This window comes from Chiloscyllium plagiosum, chromosome 15, assembly GCF_004010195.1.
Source record: "Chiloscyllium plagiosum isolate BGI_BamShark_2017 chromosome 15, ASM401019v2, whole genome shotgun sequence".
Classification (NCBI taxonomy): domain Eukaryota; kingdom Metazoa; phylum Chordata; class Chondrichthyes; order Orectolobiformes; family Hemiscylliidae; genus Chiloscyllium; species Chiloscyllium plagiosum.
In genome coordinates, this window is record NC_057724.1 from 35,339,347 (window position 1) to 35,359,327 (window position 19,981).

Below are 19,981 nucleotides of genomic sequence, written 5' to 3' on the forward strand. Positions count from 1 at the left end.
TTCAACTGCACTCTCTCCCTATTCCTTGCCTCTCTGTCAGTGGCACCGGCAACAACCCAGAGATGACGACTCTGTCCGTCCTAGCTTTTAGCTTCCAGCCTAACTCCCTGAGCTCCTGAATGATCGCCCCACCCCTCTTCCTACCTATGTCGTTGGTGCCAACGTGCACCACGACGTCTGGCTGCACACCCTCCCCCTTAAGGATTCTGAAGACACGGTCCAAGATGTCACGGACCCTGGCAGCCGGGAGGCAACAAACCATCCGAGAGTCTCGCCCATGTCCACAGAACTGCCTGTCCGTCCCTCTAACTATAGAGTCTCCTATAACTAGCACTCTCCAGTTCTTCCCCTTTCCCTTCTGAGCCTCAGAGCCGGACCTCGTGCCAGAGACCCGGTCACTGCAGCTTACCCCTGCTAGGCCGTCCCCCCCAACAGTATCCAAAGCGGTATACTTATTGTTGAGGGGAGCGACCACAGGGGATCCCTGCACTGCCTGCTTCCTCCCCTTCCCACCTCTAACTGTTACCTAGCTACCTCTGTTCTCTGGCGTAACTATGTCCCTGTAGCTTCTATCTATCACCCTAACATTATGTCTCTTTTTTGCAATATTTAAGTTCAGTGCAACCAAACAATTGAAAATTGACTTCTAAAGGGTTACCAGCAAAGTTTAAAAGAAATGAACTATTCTTCAGTTAATTCTTATTAGATCACAGCTTAAAATCTTATTACCTATTCTGATCACCTTAACTTTGGGTCAAATATAAAAAACTAAAAATGGTTTGAGGTCTCTATTCTGATCATAGTTGGTTGATCTGATTAAAAATGATATTTTTGTTTTACAAATTCAAAATATGAAGCATTTGAAGCTATCCCATCATTTACACAATTCATGGTGGTTTTCTTCAGCAAATTCTTCTTTATTCAAAGTTTGTCAAAAATCTATAATGCAACAGGACCAGGTGTCTGCCGAATCAGTAGTAAAGGCTTTAACTGAAATGCTGATTAGGACCCAGAGTCTGAAATCCCAGTGAGGACTCCATCAGATACTACCATCATAAGATTTTCACTGATCACATTCCCATAAAATTGTATTTATCCTTTGCTGAAAATATTTTGATATATTTTAACATTTACCCTTTCACAAATATTGCCACTAAATATACGCTGATTTTTGGCTTTTCAGAGGAGTGGAAGCTTTCAAAAATCATAATTCTGAGAACAACATGCTCCAAAACTCAAAACATTGGTTACAAAGGAAATACAGAGTTCCTGTAATTCAACAATGTTGTGCACACATCTTGCAGGAGAACAGATTGAAAAATCAGGGATATATTGCAATTGCTTAATATCTGATCTGGATTCACTTGCAACATAGTTTTCTACCGAAAGTGCAAGATTGTGGGAATAGCCCTTTTATTTCATGCACCCTAAACATTAACAACAAAATTGGCAATGGACATCTCATCATCTTATTATGTTGTACATTGTTCTATATTTATAAATTTGGCAGTTTGTCAAAAGATGGCAACATTTATCTTAAAATTAATTTAGATTTCTGAAAGGGTTACAGACTTATCATAAAAGAATTGTAATTGAGGTTTTTGGTTTTAGGAACCCTAAAAGTTCACTGATTTTTCTCAGATATCGGACACATTGAAGAACAGGCAGTTTTAGCAAACTGACATGGGCACAGTCTCACAAGCTTCAGTCTCACTCAACTCCTCAGCCTAAGTGACTCAACATGGACATGTACTCTTAGCATTAGACTGTACATGAACTTTTCCATCTCTTTTCTCCATCTGTTGAAATGTCAACGTTTTTTGTGCCTTCAGCTTGCATGCCAGAGACATGAAAATGGATTCCACGTGGTCGCTTTCTTTTGGATCCTTTGCTGAGGTCTCAAACAAAAGCATATTGTTGGCATCTGCAAACCGGAGTGCTATGTTGGAAGATACTTGTATCTCATTAGTGAGATCACATTTGTTTCCGACCAGGACCCTTGGCACACTGGGTGAAACTGAGTGGCTGTTGCATTCTTGAATCCACGCTTTGAGATTTTCAAAGGAGGCCAGTTTTGTTACATCATATACAAAGACCACAGCATGTACATTTCTGTAGTAATGTTGTACCATACTTTTTCTGAATCGTTCTTGGCCAGCAGTATCCCAGACCTGAATCTGAAAAAGAGAAAGAAATTGTGAATAATTTTCTCTAAATGATCCCCACGTCTAAATTTGAAAGATGTTGCTCATGATGAAACACAGTCCTAGAGATACCAGCAACCTTCTAATAGTCAATCTCTAACCATGTGACTGCTTTTATGCGTGACATAATTAAAATATCTGATCTGGATATAATAATAGCGCAATCACATTTTCTTATTTTCAACTTATTGCTTAGAAGAGAGACCAAATTTAGCACCCCCCTTTGTACCAACAGATAGGGAAAGGAAAAGAAAGTCATATATGTAACATGTTAAAATCACATCTTCAAAGAACTTCAAAAGGCAAAAATATTTGGATGCAGTAGAGTTATAGAGACTAACATGGCAGGAATTTTACACTTAGCAAAGATCCAAAATCAACAAAATTGATATAAAAATGAGAATGAAGCACACAGCGGATCTGACAGCATTGGTGGAGAGAAAAACAAAGCTAACATTTCAGATCAATGAACCATCAGTAAAATTGGAAAATGTCAAGTTATGAATAGATTTTAAACAAGTGTTGTGCCAGGGAATGAGATGATCACCCAATTTATTTTAAGTTTCTTTTGGGTGGTACAATAAAACTTCAGCGAGGTTAATAGTGTATCTCGCTGCTCTTTGAACATTGCCAAGAAATTACTAACATCATCGCAACACAGCAGAGAATAAGAATTGAACCCATCATCTTCCCCTGCTGATATAAAGTCACCTCACATGGCTATAAAAGAAGTAATTCTCCTTTATGTAGATCTTCCCAAAACATATGAAACCCCTAGCCAAGAGGTGAGATGGCCTTTTCTTCAACTCCCATCTTTACACCTTCAAAATCAAGAATTGGGACAAAGAAACCAAAGTCAGAATTCCTTCCCTATTAACATAGACATCTTGTCACTAGCAAGGTAGTGTTTCCACAATGTTGTGGCATATACTTAAGAAAATGTAAGCTGGTTCTAGCATTTCATGTGTTTCAGCCATTCAACTTCAGTAAACACGTTCTCAAATTCCTGGCATTGAATTGAATAGCCTGTCAACATTCACAGTTTGATTCAAAAACAAAGAATTGTCACTAAGTTGAAACCAGCTGGAATCAGGAATGTAGCACTGGTTGGGAACTGATGTGAAATTCTGTCACAGCATTTTTCTGTATCACCTACCATGTGATTAAAACAAATTCAGGTCACCACTCCTGCAAACATGCCAGTTATTTAAGGATGTCAGACAAGAAAAATACTTTTCTCAATTTCCATATTTTGCAAATTATACTATGGGACATTGGAAAGTAGCCAACATAAAATTGTTCAATTGATGAAGAAGACTAAACCACAGGACTGTACATCTATTAGTTTATACCTAGCTAAGGGCAAAATTAGAAAACATGATACTTCTAAATAAAATTAGTAACCCTTTGGTAATGTGTGAGTTAATTGTAATCTAATTTAAAGAAATTATGAACTTTCAAAACTCATTTGATAAAATTGTTTCATGAGAGGTTTGTTAGAAAGATCTATAGCCAAAACAAATGCAAAAGCGTGCATGGAAAGTTGGTTGATTGTTCATGTATGAGTTATGGTAAATGGGTCTTGCTCAGTTTAAAAATGGCACGCCACAAAAATCCAATTTTGTTTGAGGTATCTGTAGAAAATTTAGACTTGATGGCAAAACACAAAAGCATAAAACTTGCTAAATACACAAAAATGGGAGTTTTGGCAAATAGAGGGGAGTATTAAAAAATACTCCATGAAGTCATAGACTGAATGCATCTGCCATGTTTTCCAAATTTTAGGTGGATCAGTGAAAAGAAATGTGTCTTAGGAGAAATACAATGGAATGGTAAAACACTCAACTGATAGAATCGAAGATGCAGATGAGCCTTAAAGAGTTCAAATGTACAATTTGGTGGAAAAGGTAATGCAAGGAGTTAAAATCATCAAAAGTCTGAATTAGATTTTGATAGTGAAGACAGTGAAGACATAATGCTGGATTTATCTAAAACATTCACTGAGTCATAGACATACAGCACGGAAACAGACCCTTCGGTCCAACTCACCTAGATTAGATTAGATTAGATTCCCTACATTATGGAAACAAGCTCTTCAGCCCATCAAATCCACACTGACCCTTCGAAGAGTAACCTACCCAGATCCTTTCCCCTACCCTATAGTTAACCATAACTAATGCACCTAACACTATGGACAATTTAGCTTGGCCAATTCACCTGACCTACATATTTTTGGACTGTGGGGCAAAACCAGAGCACCTGGAGAAAACCCACACAGATACGGGGAAAATGTACAAACACCACACAGACAGCAAGGTGGGAATCAAACCTGGGTCCCTGGTGCTGTGAGGCAGCAGTGCTAACCACTGAGCCACCATGCCACCCCAGACATCATCTGAGCCGACCAGACATCTCAATCTGACCAAGTCCCACTTGCCAGCCTTTGGCCCAAATCCCTCTAAATGTTTCCTATCATGTGCCCATCCAGGTGCCTTTTAAATGTTGTAATTGTACCAGCCTCCACCACTTCCTCTGGCAGATCTCATTCCATACATGCATCACCCTCGACATAAAAAAATCACTTCTCGGGTCCTTTTAAAATCTTTCCCCTCTCAGGTTAAACCTATGCCCTTCAGTTTTGGACCGTCCCATCCTAGGAAAAAGATCTTGGCTATTCATCTGATCCATATTCCTCATGATTTTATAAACTTATATAAGGTCACCCCTTAGTCTCTGACACTCAGAGGGGAAAGAAGCCCCAGCCTATTCAGCCTCTCCCTATAGCTCAAGCCCTCCAGTCCCAACAACACCCTTGTAAATGTTTTCTGTGCCCTCTCAAGTTTAACAACATCCTTTCTATAGAAAACCGACCAAAATTGTACGCAGTATTCTAAAAGTGGCCTCGCCAATGTCTTGTATAGCCACGATGCGCTACACTTAGAATAAAATATACAGATTTTGATCTTCGCTAAAGAAAGGAAATTGAAATCATTTAGTACAAGTAGAGATTCAAAAGGTAGGGAAATTTTAGCTATGAGAAATACTGGGTTTGTTTCCACTACAGCAAAAAAAAAGATTTAACAAAGACATATTTAAAAAGTTGTGATTGGGCCAGTGAAGTGTTGCTCTTACTTCTGTTTGAGATATTAATGATGAGAGATCATATTTAAAGTTATACTGTAAAAGTGATCAGGAAAAAGTTATTTTTCCAAATCCAGGGCTGAACACTTCAACTCCCCCTCCCACTCTGCCGAGGACATGCAAGTCTTGGGCCTCCTCCATTGCCACTCCATTACCACCCGACACCTGGAGGAAGAACACCTCATCTTCAGCCTCGGGACCCTCCAACCCCAGGGCATCAATGTGGATTTCACCAGTTTCCTCATTTCCCCTCCCCCCACCTTACCCCAGTTCCAACCTTCCAGCTCAGCACCATCCTCATGACCTGTCCCATCTGTCCATCTTCCTTCTCACCTATCTGCACCAGCCTCCCCTCCCACCTACCACCTTTACCCCCACCTCCATCCCCCAATGCACTCTCGGCTACCTTCCCCCCAGGCCCAATCCCAAACATCCCCACCCCCTGAGGCACCCAGCCTCATTCATGATGAAGGGCTTTTGTCCGAAACGTCAATTTTCCTGCTCCTCAGATGCTGCCTGATCTGCTGTGCTTTTCCAGCACAACACACCTGACTCTAATCTCCAGCATCTGCAGTCCTCACTTTTGCCTAATAAAATAATTATCATGGGGCTTGCTTGAAGCAGAAACTACAGCAGCCTTGTGGAACCAAAGAGTTTTTTTTTCAGATTACCCTCAAACCTCGGAGTCAGATGCCAAAGTCATCAATGAGATTAATGAAGGTTGAACTCTTAGTACGGTCACTGGACATCTTAAATTTAATGCAGTCACTTTATTTATGCACTGAGTACGAGGAATTACTCTTTAGGCCACATGTCGCAAAACTGCTACAAAAAGGACAATTAACAACTCATTTATACTTCATTTATAAGGTTTGAACTACACAAAAGCTTCATAATGTTCTTTGTGCATATCCTATTGATAAATTGAAGGTATGCTCAAAGGTATTGATTTAACTAATCACTTAGCTTTTGTTCCAACCCAGTAACTAACATTTTGTTTACCAAGTTACAAAGTCTCGACTGAAGCTATCACTGTCACCCTGTCCATCTGCTCACCAGGTTACTGAAAACTAGAATTTGCTAATGATCAAGAGACTAGGAAGGTAATCCAAGCTAAAGCAAAACACCAGTAGTACTCAGTGGATCAGTGTCCAAGTAGATGTCAGTCAATATTTCAAATGTTAAGGTATTTCCTTGGGACTCAGCATCTGTAAAATTTCAATTTATGTTTAAACTATAAATAACATTAGGCCCCAAATCATGTTACCAAGCTGCTGGTTTTCCTAGAATATTAACTGTCAGATCTAATGTTCCTTGTGCCATGGAAAATAGACCTCGTAAATGGAGGTGGGCAACCAACCAAAAGGTGGCATCAGTAGAAGACTGCAGGAGTGCATGGGTCTGCTGTGTGACCCATTTACAGCATTCTACTAACAGCAGCTCTGCCAGTAATGTTCAGTAAATAAGAAGACATCAAAACATCTAAAGTTCTCAGAGGAAATCTGAAGTGTTGGGCTGTTGCTACATATACATAGGCAACATTTATTTTATTCCTTCATGCGGTATGGCCATTGCTGACTAGGCCAGCATTTATCTGCATCCTGAAATGCTGCGAAATGTTGGTAGTAAGCTACCATCTCGAAGCTATATCTATATATTGCTCATCCCTAGGAGAATGTTCAGTGTTCCCATGTATCTGCTGCTCTTGTTCATCTAGATGGTCAAAGTCAAAAATCACATGACACCGGGTTATAGGCTAACAGGTTTATTTGATACCACAAGCTTTCAGAGTCCCACTCCTTCTTCAGTTAGCTAGTGAGCGAGTGTCATGTGATTTTTGACTTTGACCATCTAGATGAACAAGAGCAGCAGATACATGGGAACACTGAACATTCTCCTAGGGATGAGCAATATATAGATATATATGCAATAAGATATAATAGCAATCCTTACATTCCATGAGGCAATAAAAATAAATAAATAGGTAGATAAATACTGCCATCGGATCAGACTATTGTAGAAAGGCTAAGGCATTGATCTGTTGCTATAAACTAGCACTGATACATTTGTGAAGACTCCAAATATTGTTGTTTGCTGCTCCAAGTTTTAAAAATGACTAATTTTACAGCTCAAAAGCCAAGTATACTACAACTGCACCTTGAAACAATTTCCAAATATGTAATGGCCATTAGTCAATTATCTCAACTTGACAAAAACAGTTCAAGTGGATGGATTTGGAAACTTCAAGTTCTTCTCCTTCTTCACTGATGATTCTTTTTAAAATATTTCACACTGTATAAAATATTTGGGAGATACTGTTGAGATCTGACAACACTGCAGAGTGGAGAGCAGACATGACCAGTTATCAAAAGGCAGTCATTTTAGTCATATACTACACACATACCAAGTAGTGAATAAATAGAAACATTTGTCAAAAGAATTCATGCAACTACCAGCAGAACAATGCTCTGACAAACAGACCAAAATCAAGTCCATCCTAGTCCATCATCGAAACCTCAACAAGAAAAAGATTCACACAACTGCACACTTCTCTATCCTTTCCAGCCAACATTAGGAAAGCAGCATTTACTAAATGTACAGTGAGACCAGAGAAACCTGTTCATAATTCAAACCTAATAAGGCCCCAGTCTTCGATTAGATTGCACAAACTGAGGAGGGTTTATGTGGTGCAGTGGTGGTGCAGCTTTTGAGTCAAAAGGTCCAGGTTCAAGTCCCACCATCACACATGATTAGATTAGATTCCCTATAGTGTGGAAACAGGCCCTTCAGCCCAATCAGTCCACACCGATCCTCTGAAGAGTAACCCACCCAGATCCATTTCCCTCTGACTCATGCACCTAGAACTGTGAGCAATTTAGCATGGCCAATTCACCTGACCTCCAAATCTTTGGACTTTGGGAGGAACCTGAGCACCTGGAGGAAACCCACGCAGACATGGAGAGAATGTACAAACTTCACACAGACAGTCACCCAAGGCTGGAATCAAACCTGGGACCCTGGTGCTGTGAGGCAGCAGTGCTAACCACTGAGCCACCAGGCACCCCATCTGATTAAAACTATAGATACTCAATGAGGAATCATCTTGTATTAGTTGGTGATTATCCAGACTAACTGAAAAACACCTTTTTTTGTGTGTTTATTTACAGGGTGAAGGTATTGCTGGCTCAGTTATCCCAGAGGGTAGTTGACAGTCAACCACATTGCAGTGATCTGAAGTCACATGTAGTTCAAAACAGGTAAAGTTGGCGGTTTCCTTCTTTAAAGGACATCAGTAAATCAGATGGGGTTTTCCCCCAATATTCGACAATGGATTCATCAACATCATGAGACTCTTAATTCCAGATTTTTATTGATTTCAAATTCCACCATCTGCAATGACGGTATTTGAATGCAGGTCTCCAGAATATTACCTGTGACACTGGATTAACATACTAGCAATCACGCCCATACCTCATCCACTTCCTTCCTGCCTCTTACTAAAAAAAACCAACAGGAATGTCATGTTAGGATAAATAACCTCTTACTGACCATCAGCTACATGGTAGGTAGCTACATGGCTACACCTAGGACATATTGGCTATACCATTAGCCACATTTCTTATTATCTTGAGTCGAATTTGTCTGAACTGGGTAAATCAGGGCCAGTGGTTTCTGCTCCACCAGCACTGCCTCAGACAACAGTTAAACCACATAAACAAGCTTAACACTGAGTGATTTTGTTGCTCCTGGTGCTTCTGCATTCAATAACTTTCACCTTGTACATTATCAATACCCCACACTGAGTCCAGAGTAAAACAGAACTCTCATAAGTGCAATATTGAATCTCTCCTTCAGAGTAACCCTGTTCAGTAAATGCAATTAGGTCAATTAACATAAAGCAGTTCCAACTCATCTGCCAGGGCAGCATGTTGATAAGAGAATAAAGAAATAAATTATATTGAACTTGAAGTAAATATAAATCAATATCCAAAAGAGTAGCAAGATGTTTTAACAATAGCTAGACCTCCACATTAAATAATTGTTTGGCCAAAGGGCACTGTGAAGCTTCACACAGGATTGAAAGGTCTGTATTTAAAATTTAATTATCCTGCTCAAGTCCACTTACTTTCCTCTTTCTGGAATCTAGTCACACTATACACATAAGCTTTTAGACATTTGCAAAAGTCAAGTCAGAGAGATCTACTGATGAATTTTCTTCTTGATTAAATAACCTCTTACTGACCATCAGCTACATGGTAGGTAGCTACATGGCTGCACCTAGGACATATTGGCTATACCATTAGCCACATTTCTTATTATCTTGAGTAGAATTTGTCTGAACTGGGTAAATCAGGGCCATTGGTTTCTGCTCCACCAGCACTGCCTCAGACAACAGTTAAACCACATAAACTTTCCTCTTTCTGGAATCTAGTCACACTATACACATAAGCTTTTAGACATTTGCAAAAGTCAAGTCAGAGAGATCTACTGATGAATTTTCTTCTTGATTCCTCAGACAACTGGATTTCTGCTTAGGGTACTGCAGATACAAATTGGAAATTTACCATACAATAACAAAACATCTTAACACAAAACCATGCCTCTGGAAAAAAATGGGTTATTAAACAAAAACAGATTCACTCGCCACAATTATGTAGATTTGGCAAATTCAGCAAAGAAATATGCTGGTGACTAGACTATTGACATTGGCTAATACCTAACTGGTATTATCTTTGAACATCCCTTTCCATCAGAACAATTAATTATTACTTGTCAGTCTGAAACTTTTACTTAACATATGAGGCAATCATGTTTCAGTAAGAAAAGAGCAAGTTCAACTTATCCAAGTGCTTGGTGATGGAATGCCTTACTGATGTAGCAGCAACACATTTACATCAGCAAGGTTATTGGTTCATTCTTGATCTGCATTGAGTAAATAGCTCCCATGGAAATGGTATGGCTGCTCCAACTCCCTACCATGTAGATGCACTATTTACGTATTGGCAGGAGGGAGCATTAAAGCCAAGTCAAAAGCAAAACAATCTCCACAATGGCGTGCTTTCCAAGATAGGTCACTAGATGGTGGTCAGGAACTCAGAATCAGAGATGATAGTTTTCTTTTTACGTAGTTTACCTATTGTTTGTCCCATCATGCAGTTGACATTAACTGAGAATCTCAACACAAAAATAAAACAGCAAGCTTTCCTATGGTACGTGAATAGAGTGGAAAGGAAAAAGAAATTTAACCATTCAGCACAAAGTACAGTCTCTTCCCAGAGTTTACACAATTTTGACTTTTAAAGATGTATCAGTTACAGTGAAAATATGACTGGGGAAAAGAGTAATTTGCTATATGAACAGTGCAATGGATAGAACAGAGTACAGTGACAAATAATAATAGATCCAAAAACATAAATTGCTGGAGAGATTTAGCAGGTCTGGCAGCACTGTGGGAAGAAAGCAGAGTTAATATTTCAAGTCCAGTGACTCTTTATCAGAACTGTTAGTAGTTAGGAAAATATAATATTTGTGCTGAAGTTGAGGTTGGGAGAGTGTGTAGGAGTGAGAGTTAAATGAATAGGTGGAGATGGACCCCAGAGACAGAGAGTATGGTAGAACAGGTTAAAGAAGATAATTATGGTTAGGAAGCCAGGACAGAAAAAATGCTGAATAAGTTATAATAAGACCAAAGAATAGGAGAAAAATGGGTGAACTGTACTGAATGCAACCCATATAATATCTCAAACCATATAGAGTCATAGAGTCATAGAGATGTACAGCATGGAAACAGACCATTCGGTCCAACTCGTCCATGCCAACCAGATATCCCAACCCAATCTAGTCCCACCTGCCAGCACCCGACCAATATCCCTCCAAACCCTTCCTATTCATATATCCATCCAAATGCCTTTTAAATGTTGCAATTGTACCAGCTTCCACCACTTCCTCTGGTCGCTCATTCCATACACATACCTTCCTCTGCGTGAAAAAGTTGCCCCTTAGGTCTCTTTTATATCTTTCCCCTCTCAGACCTCGGTGTAGGTGAGAATGGGTAACTGTGGTAAAAGCAACCAGTGTCATAACAGTGGGGTGGGTGTGGGGGTGGATAAAAATATGGAAGGAAGAAATCATGCTCTGAAGTTATTGAACTTGACGTTGAGTCCTAGAGGTTGCAAGGTCTACAAGTCAAAAGTTAGATGTTCTTCAACTTTGCACTGAGGCTGGCTGGAACACTGCAACAGGTCTGTGACAGAAATGGGAACATGATGGTGTGGTAAAGTGACAGGCAACTGGAAGCTCAGGGTCACTTTAGTGGACAGACTGTAGGTGTACTACAAAGTGGGGTCACCCACTCTATATTTCATCTCCCTGACGTAGAGACCACATTGTAACAGTGAATGCAGTAGACTGGATTGACTGAGTACTTTGCCTGCTTCTCCTAAAAGGTGTGTCTGGGACCTTGGATGGTGAGGAAGTAAACAGGCAGGTATTACACCTTCTGTGATTGCGTGGGAGGGTGCAGTGGGAGTGTGTGGAGTTGCAGGGGATGGAGGAGGAGTGTACCAGAATGACCGGAAGAGAACAGACCCTACAAAATGCTGACAAAGGAGGGGAGGGAATAGTATGTCTAGTTGTGGCATCCTGTTGGAGTTGATGGAAATGGTGGCTTATAGTCCTTTGCATGTAGAGGCTGGTGGGGTAATAAGTGATAAACAGGAGAACCTTAACATTGTTACGGGAGTGAGGGGAAAGGGTGAGGGCAGAGCTGGGGGAGATGGGTCAAACACAGCTAAGAGTCCTGTCTTGACCACAGTAGCAGGGAATCCTCAGTTGAGGAAAAAGGTGGGCATTTTTGAGGACCCCTGCAAAAGGTGGCATTATCAGACAAGATGCGATGGAGATAGAGAAACTAGGAGAATTGGATGGAATCCTTACAGGAAGCAGGGTGTGAGAATGTTAAGAGGTCAACCACCTGAGCTCCAGCACCTATCTGCAGGAATTCCTCAGCATAGAATCTTCAGTCCAATCATCTTTGGTTGACATATCCCTCCATCATAAGTTCAGCAGTGGGCATGTTTGTTGATGATTACACACTGTTCAACACCATTCGCAGCCCACACCCCAGGAATATATTTTTTAAAAATCTACAGGTACATGTTAAACAAAAGCTGGTAGACCATATGCTAACAAGGCCTGGTGTGTGTGTGGTAGCAGACTTGGACATGGGGAGTTCAGATCCTAAAACTGTTGAACTTGATATTGAGTCCGGAGGGCTGAGGGTTCCCCAAGCTGAAACTGAGGTGCTGTTCTTCCAGCTTGTGCTGAGCTTTGCGAAACACTGCAGCAAGCCTGAGACAGAGATGTTGGCCAGGGAACAGGGTGGGGTGTTAAAGTGGTTTCATCTGGAAGTTCAAGGTTTTTTTTGTGGAATGTAGATGTTCTGTGAAGTGGTCACCCAGTCTACACTTCGTTTCCCCAGTGTAGAGGAGACCACATTGTGAGCAGCGAATACAGTAGACTAGATTGTGAAAAGTGCAAGTGAAATGCTACTTCACCTGGTAGGTATGTTTGGGCCTTTAGATACTGAGGAGGAGGGAGGTAAATGGGCAGGTGTTACACTTTCAGCTGTTGCAAGGAAAGATGCCGTGTGGCTGTCGGGGAGGGGGGGTAGTGGAGTTTGTTGGGAGTGAAGGAAGAGTGGACCAGGGTGTCCTGGAGGGAAAAACCCCTGCAGAAATTCCACAATTCCCTTCTTACACCTCTTCACTATTGGTCATTCAAGCAGCCAACACATTAATTCTTTGGACCATGTCACATTTCAGGAAGAAAAGGGAGGCTTGTTATCATAGATGTGATGAATATCTCACCTAGCCGCAGGGTAAAAACAAATGATATCACCTTAGCTAGTTTAATTAGAGTTTACAGTAGAATTTCTCCCCTCCTGCGCACACCCATCATTCTTGTACTAATCATCTTGGATGCAGCTACACATTGGAGCAGGTCATAAGCATCCAAGGATGGCCCAATATCTCAGAACCAATCTGCAGTGCATTGAGTTGGTGGCATGCATGTTCAATGAACTACCAACTTATAGAAATATCATATTACAGCTTCTTTAGTCACTCAAGTAATCAACCAGAAATGTCCTAAGTAATTTGTGATCTTAGTTTATTTATAAGAGAATACTAATGGAACAATAATTGGCCTCAATTTCCTGAACCGAAAGAATGAAAACTTCAGCATTCCCATTTCTGCTCATTATCCAGCAACCCTTGATCAGAGAGCATTTATAATCATGCATCAGAAGGAAAGCAGGTTTGGGTATCTCAGGAAGGCTCCTCGCGATCATAACACTAGCACTTGCTGCAAAGCCCTACACATGAATAACAATCACTGGGCTAATGGAACCGTAAGCCAATATCTGTGGAAGAGAAACAGAGCTGACAAGGTGACTGACGAACAGAAAGTGATTGTTGAAAAGCATAGAATAAATGCTGTGGTCAATTATAGATCTGTGGTCTAAGTCAATGCCTCACTCCAACACTTATGAAACAAGCATTGTGGAAATGTAGCTGAGCATGTTCAATCGAAAGATAGCAGGATCCCAACAGAACAAAGCAAAGGAGTCCAAATAGCAGATGAAAGTTAGAATGTAGAGTGCGAGGTGGTGCATTTCAGCAAAAGCAATTATTTGGAGTAATCTAGACATAATGTTTGGGCTATAAAGAGTGTTCCAGGACAGGCAGACCCACACATTGAGTTTTAAAGACAAGGCATTTGAAAAAATTGTTAATAAAGCATATGGGATCTTCATAAATCTTCATAATTAGGGACATTGAGTATAAAAGTGGAAAATTATGCAGAATCTTTATAAAGCTCTGGTTAGGCCACAGTGCTGGTCACCACACTTCAAAGGATGTGAGACCCCTCAGGGGTTGAAGAGAATATTCACTAGAATGGATCTGGGTGTAAGATAGTTTTAGTTACAAATATCCCTGGCTTGCCTGGATCTTTCAGAAGAACAGGCAGGGAAACTTACTTAGATGGGAAGCAAAATGACAGTTTTCTGAGGACAGGTGAAAGCTTTGTTATTAAGTTCTTAGAAATGCTCAGGCAGTTCTGCGTTTCCAACCTTGATGGTCAGAAATCCTTTCCATATTCATTAGCATGTTATTCCTGTTGATTAAAGCCCCAAAGCGCTGGAATTGTATTCCTGGACACAACTTTGTAAGCCAAAAATAGTCAACAAGTGAGGCTATAAACCTGACAGTATTTACTCGATGTGAACCAGCTTCCTCAAAGCTCCCATGCTGTAACACTTGGCTCCTTCAAGGAGATTTTTGGTGCAAGCACTTGTGTGAAGTCTCACCATGGTGTATAGCTTCTAAAAGTGCAGTTGGAGCACTCAGGCATACACAATTTAGCACATCACAGTGCTAGAGGTGAAAGCAGAAAGACCAGGTGTACTAGCCTGCCCAATCACACAGTCACAGTAGCTCTCTCTAGCAAACTTGAGCAAGGCAGGCAAGCATGTCTGAATTCAAAAGGAAGATCAACTTAAAAGGGGCAACAAATTGAGGTATAACATAAAAGAGGGGCAAATAGAAAAAGTTGACACAATAGTGGGACAGCTATGAAGGAATGGAAAGTAATTTAACTTCATGGCCTGATCATGGGGAATAGAGGGAGCAAACTAGGAGGAAGAGCGAGATGAAGGCAATGAGGACAACCAGGAATGGGAGCTGGATATTTTGGGATAAGTTGGTGAAGTGGGAAGGGAGAAAAGGGCGAGGCTGAGTGCTGATATGTGAGTGGGAGCTGGATTAGGGAGAAGGACTGTCCAGGGAGATTATAAATGAGCTGCTATTAATGGGAGGTGTTTGAAGCAGGAAAGACAGGGAAGGGAGAGGAATCAAGAAGGTCATGGAAAGAAATATGGTTAAGGGTACAGAAGTGATTTGAAAGAGGGGTATCGGGGGGAAGAATAAAATGAAAAGTTTACAGCAAGCATTCTGTTACCTCATCTTCTCTAAATAAGTAATCATGGCATGGTATTTATCATGTGCATGGAAAACAATGTTAAGATAAAGTGCACAAATATCTTGCACATACCAGTAACTGGAAAGGGGAAAAGAAATCTTGGATGGTGGAGGATGCACTTCTCCACGTCCAGGAAGCTGCAGAGCTTTCACACATGGCAGCAGCCGCCTGATACAGGGACTAAAGGGTAGGCTGACCGAGTAAAAAAGAAATCACATAGAAAGCAAACATTTCAGCCTGAGTATTTCTTCATAGATGAGGATTTCTGTACCAATTATTGGAATCACTGAACCAGCAGCAAGCTCAGCATAGTTAAGAGTGAAAAAACAAAGAAGGCAAAGGACAAGAAGAGGTGAAGAGCAATGATAGGAAGATCAGAATGGGGCTGAAGGTGACAGCAACATTTAGCTTCCGGGCCACAAGTTCCTTTCAAATTTCGATTACGGACGTGTAAGGGATCACCCGACTGTCAGCCTACAAGTTTAATCATGAAGTTACTAATGCTCTATCCTGGAAAGTAATTCAGTTTAACCCTGTTCACCATGGCCCCAGGCAGCCTAGCTGCCCAAGCAGTTTATTTTTCCATTCATTGTCATGCTCCCCCCTCCACCAGATAGAAGGGGCCATCACCAGCCCACATGTGGCACTCAGTGCTCCCTGGCAGCCAGTCAGATTTCTGAGCAGGAAACAATTTCACTCCCTCAATGTCCAGCCTTTTGTGATAACAGACAACAATTCCTGCAGATGTGTATTTGCTATATTCAGGAAGCAGTTACAATATTTACATTCTCTGTAACTCCCAGTTTCCTGGAATGTTCCCTCCCCCAATACTTCAAACACCAACTCCAGGGCTTACTCATAGATGATCAACCATATCTCCTGAAAACATAACTGATGATCTGACTGGAAGTCCCTTGAACTAATGGTGAGCAGCAATACGATGCTGTCTATGCATTCACTAAGGCCATCAGTGCACAAACAATTGATCTTCTCAAGATATACTCAGCTGGAATATTCCAGTCCTTCCTGGACAGAGTCTCCAGATTAGTGAACGTTTGTAGCATAATGCACAACCAAGCTCAATGATACTGAGAGTTTAGAAAAGGAGGAAATGGAGAACCACCTGACTCCTCAGATGAGGAAAACTGGAATCTGACAGAGATGTTGAGGGAGACAGGGTAGACAGACCAACAAGAACCATTGTACATTGTTTGTTCCCTTTGTACCAATAAATTTCGGTTCAGTTGGATGTGCTATGAGAATTGTGTTTTGTGGGTTCCTAGGAAGACCATGCTTGTATCACCCAACCTTCATTTGCAAGGAATATTCATCTAGCACAGGGACAGAGGGGCTACGCTATGCTGTTTAACTCAAAATATAACGGTGTGCCTTACTTACTACTTACCCAGAGCGTTTCCTCCTCCCAGATCTGAACTGGATGCTACTCGAACAGCACCAACTGAGCTGGTGGAAACCTGCAATGTTATGTTTCCATCTAATCTTCTGGAACTGTTAACCATCTCTACATCATCGGCAAGTTGGGAAATGAGTCTTCCTTCCTCATGGGGAGGTTTGAAATGAAGACATGACCATAGCGCGCTAGTGGCCCTCATTCTCACAGTGATCTGAAGACTGGCATAGTCATGAAAACAAGTTTCACTGGGTTAGACAATATTTCGTCAGTGGAGAAGGGAAATAGAATTATCACAATGGATGTGCGTTGGTTGATCATGTGAGAACCGAACATGGATAATGCAGTTATCCTAGCGTTTCTTACCTTGATTGTTTCCCCTTCTATATTCACCGGTTTCTCGCGAAAATCTACTCCAATGGTGGCTTCTGTCTTGTCGGGAAACGTTCCCCCACAAAACCTGAAGGTCAGACATGTCTTGCCAACATTGGAGTCCCCGATTACAATAATTTTAAATATCCGCGCTTGCACAGACAGTTCCAAAGACGAATCGTAATCGGTGGAGACCTTCTTCGATCCGAAACCCCTGGAGTCGCCATTCGCCGTCAATTGATTTGCCATAGTGGAACCCGCTTTGTATTACTGACGAAAGTGAAAGAGAAATCTTCACACAAAAACAAAGTCTTCTCACGCTCCAAGAGGAATGAAGAGCCCTTGGCTAGCGGTGAAACCACAACCGGCTGTCAGAAAGATTGAAGATCAAACATTAAATATACAACACTCGGGTCAGGGCTGGGATTGTCAGAATGCAGGGCGAAGCTTGTTGTGTTCAGTTTGATTGGGAAGGATCGGGTTGATGATAAACCTGGTGATGTTATGAGGCAGCTCCCCTGGACATTCCCTCTCGCTGTGAGCGCTGTTGGTTTTTGTGTGTGTGTTGTTTGGTGCTGATTAATGGGGCCACGCAGTAATTGATCAGGTGAAATTGACGCAGTGATGGAGGCAGAGCGCTTACAGCAGGACAAAGCACTGCTCTCAGCACAGGGCATCCGTCACTTAAAGGGCCGGCGGCGTCACGTCAACATAACGTCTCCTTCTTACATGCAAAGCATTCTAAATTAGTGCTCTTCTTCCGTGCAAATAATGTTTTTATTTACCAAAATGTCGTAACTAGTACTGATTCGCTTTCTTCATTTTTCCCATCATGGTGGAGTTCCATACTCGTCCTATGGTGGTCCAGCTAGGTTTCTGTAAATCGTGAAACTGAACTGCGATTGCCACAGGACCTCATTCCACTAAAGCGAGGATTATATGTGCTATGTTCATATCTGAGGTCACTATATCGCCCACCAGTTGATTTTCCAGCCCCCCTTTATTAATCGGGACTTCCAAGGTTATTTGTTGGAATTTCAAAAGGTGCCCCCCGATGGGAGCCCAGATCCAGACGAGGGATTAAATAATTTTCTTCCAGCAGCAAGCAGCTTACATTTGAATATCGCGTTGCATATGGACAATTTACCCAGCCACCGCAGGGGGGCGGGGAGGGAAATGTACACAAAGCCAAAGATGGAGGAGAGATTTTGAGGGACCAAAAGCATGTGTAGGTGGGATGAATTTTCAGGAGGACGTTAAAGGGTAATAAATGACAAGAGGTGTGATCACTTCAGGCAACAAATACATTGAGCTATTTCCTGTTGCTTTAGCTCACCCCTTCATTTTTTTAAAGTATTAATATTCCTATAATGACAATCCGTTCAGATAACGTCTGTACAGAGGGAAAATTAGGAATGATATTCCTAGCATTTAGCACTGGATATATTGCCTCATAGCCGAGCACTGGATATATTGCCTCATAGCCATTGGTGTTGCAGAACCATAACATATGGAGTGCACCCAATAACATGGTTCTTCTAATGTTCTCTCCTTCAAAATGGTGCTGTGGCTGACAAGACAGAAATTCTCAATAATAGCCACATGTTTATATTAATGGAGAAATACCAGATGGATCAATTCAGGCCTAATAATATACAAAAGTGAAACCAGTTAACTACAATGATATAACAGCAAAATACTAGAACAAAAGAGTAAGTTATGTGAGTGATAACGGCTGCAAACCATAGGGAGATTCCGAGCCAATATTTCCTTACCATTGGCGCTGGATCTACCTACTGTCAGTGAACGTGGGTCTGCTGATGTGCAACAATATTCTCACGTTAAAAGATATCCCATACCAGGCATCTATCTAGACGCTCCTGAAGGCTTCCTTCGAGAAATGCAACATAGAGGTTAACACATTGAAGACTGTTGTGCAAGAAAAAGTGACTTGAAGGAAAGTCCTGTATGAAGGGACACAACTCTTTGAGAACACCCATCGGCAAGAAGAAATACGAACAGGAACCTGAGAAAGGAATGCTAGCAATTTGAAGGACTAGCTCCACTTCCGGGAAACACCTGCCATTTGTCTGGTTGGGGATGCTGCGGTGGGATTGGATTCATCAGCCACACACGGACCCACAGAAACCCATGCCCAGTGACACGGAATTCCCGAGGTGGACAACCCGTACTCGCTAGCTAGTGATTACTGTCGACAGTGAGAAAAACACAAGCTGAAGTATTCAGCAGGGCAAGCTGCATTTGTGAAGGGGAAATGATTACTCAGAGTCAATAGAGAACAATAACATTTCCTTCTTTGTGGATATTGCTTGTTCTGCTAAGTATTTCCAGTATTTTATTAAATGAAACGATATTTGGATGTGTGCATTCAAGTAGGGCCAAGGAGGAGCTTATGCTCGGCAAAGACTACACTGCACCGGCTACTATCACTGCCAACTCCTATCCTAAAAAAACCTTTATTCGGGCAAGGTATTGAAATGTATTTTAAGTGTCAAGATTACCCACTTTTTAAAAAAAACCCAGTATGAAATCATTGCTCGGGTTGAGCTGGGAATATTAAAGTACGATTGCAAAGAAAAAAATGATTGTTGGACTGGATTTCCTTCCGTCAGGCAGTATTTGCTGTTTTGCATTATTTTTTAAGGGAGGAAGAAGACAGTTTCGGGATAGCGACCATGTGGCAAGTTCAGAGACTGAATACCTGCATAAAGCTCGGTGATTGGCTTTTTTTATGAAGCAACTAACGAGTGTGTCTTCACAACGGTCAGACTGAGAAAGTGAGCAAGCATTT

General features: G+C 41.4%; 1 protein-coding gene across 2 annotated transcripts; it reads right to left on the reverse strand.

Moving 5' to 3' along the window:
- Positions 1-508: 508 nt before the first annotated feature.
- Positions 509-19,702, reverse strand: rab33a (RAB33A, member RAS oncogene family). Of its 2 annotated transcripts, XM_043705248.1 has the most exons (3): positions 17,955-19,702; positions 17,164-17,537; positions 509-2,177 (listed from the first exon to the last, which is right to left on the reverse strand). In XM_043705248.1, exons 2-3 carry the CDS (start codon positions 17,416-17,418, stop codon positions 1,737-1,739), a joined length of 696 nt encoding a protein of 231 aa, XP_043561183.1. In that variant the 5' UTR covers positions 17,419-17,537; positions 17,955-19,702; the 3' UTR covers positions 509-1,736. The 2 variants fall into 2 exon arrangements, with proteins under 2 accessions (XP_043561183.1, XP_043561182.1); XM_043705247.1 differs by having other exon boundaries at positions 17,164-19,702.
- Between the last annotated feature and the right edge of the window lie 279 nt (positions 19,703-19,981).

Coding starts and splice junctions, on each gene's coding strand:
- rab33a (XM_043705248.1), bottom strand. CDS start 17,418: ATGGCAAATCAATTGACGGCGAATGGCGACTCCAGGGGTTTCGGATCG. Junction 2,178..17,163: donor TAGAAGGGGAAACAATCAAG/GTAAGAAACGCT, acceptor TCTCTTTTTCAG/ATTCAGGTCTGGGATACTGC.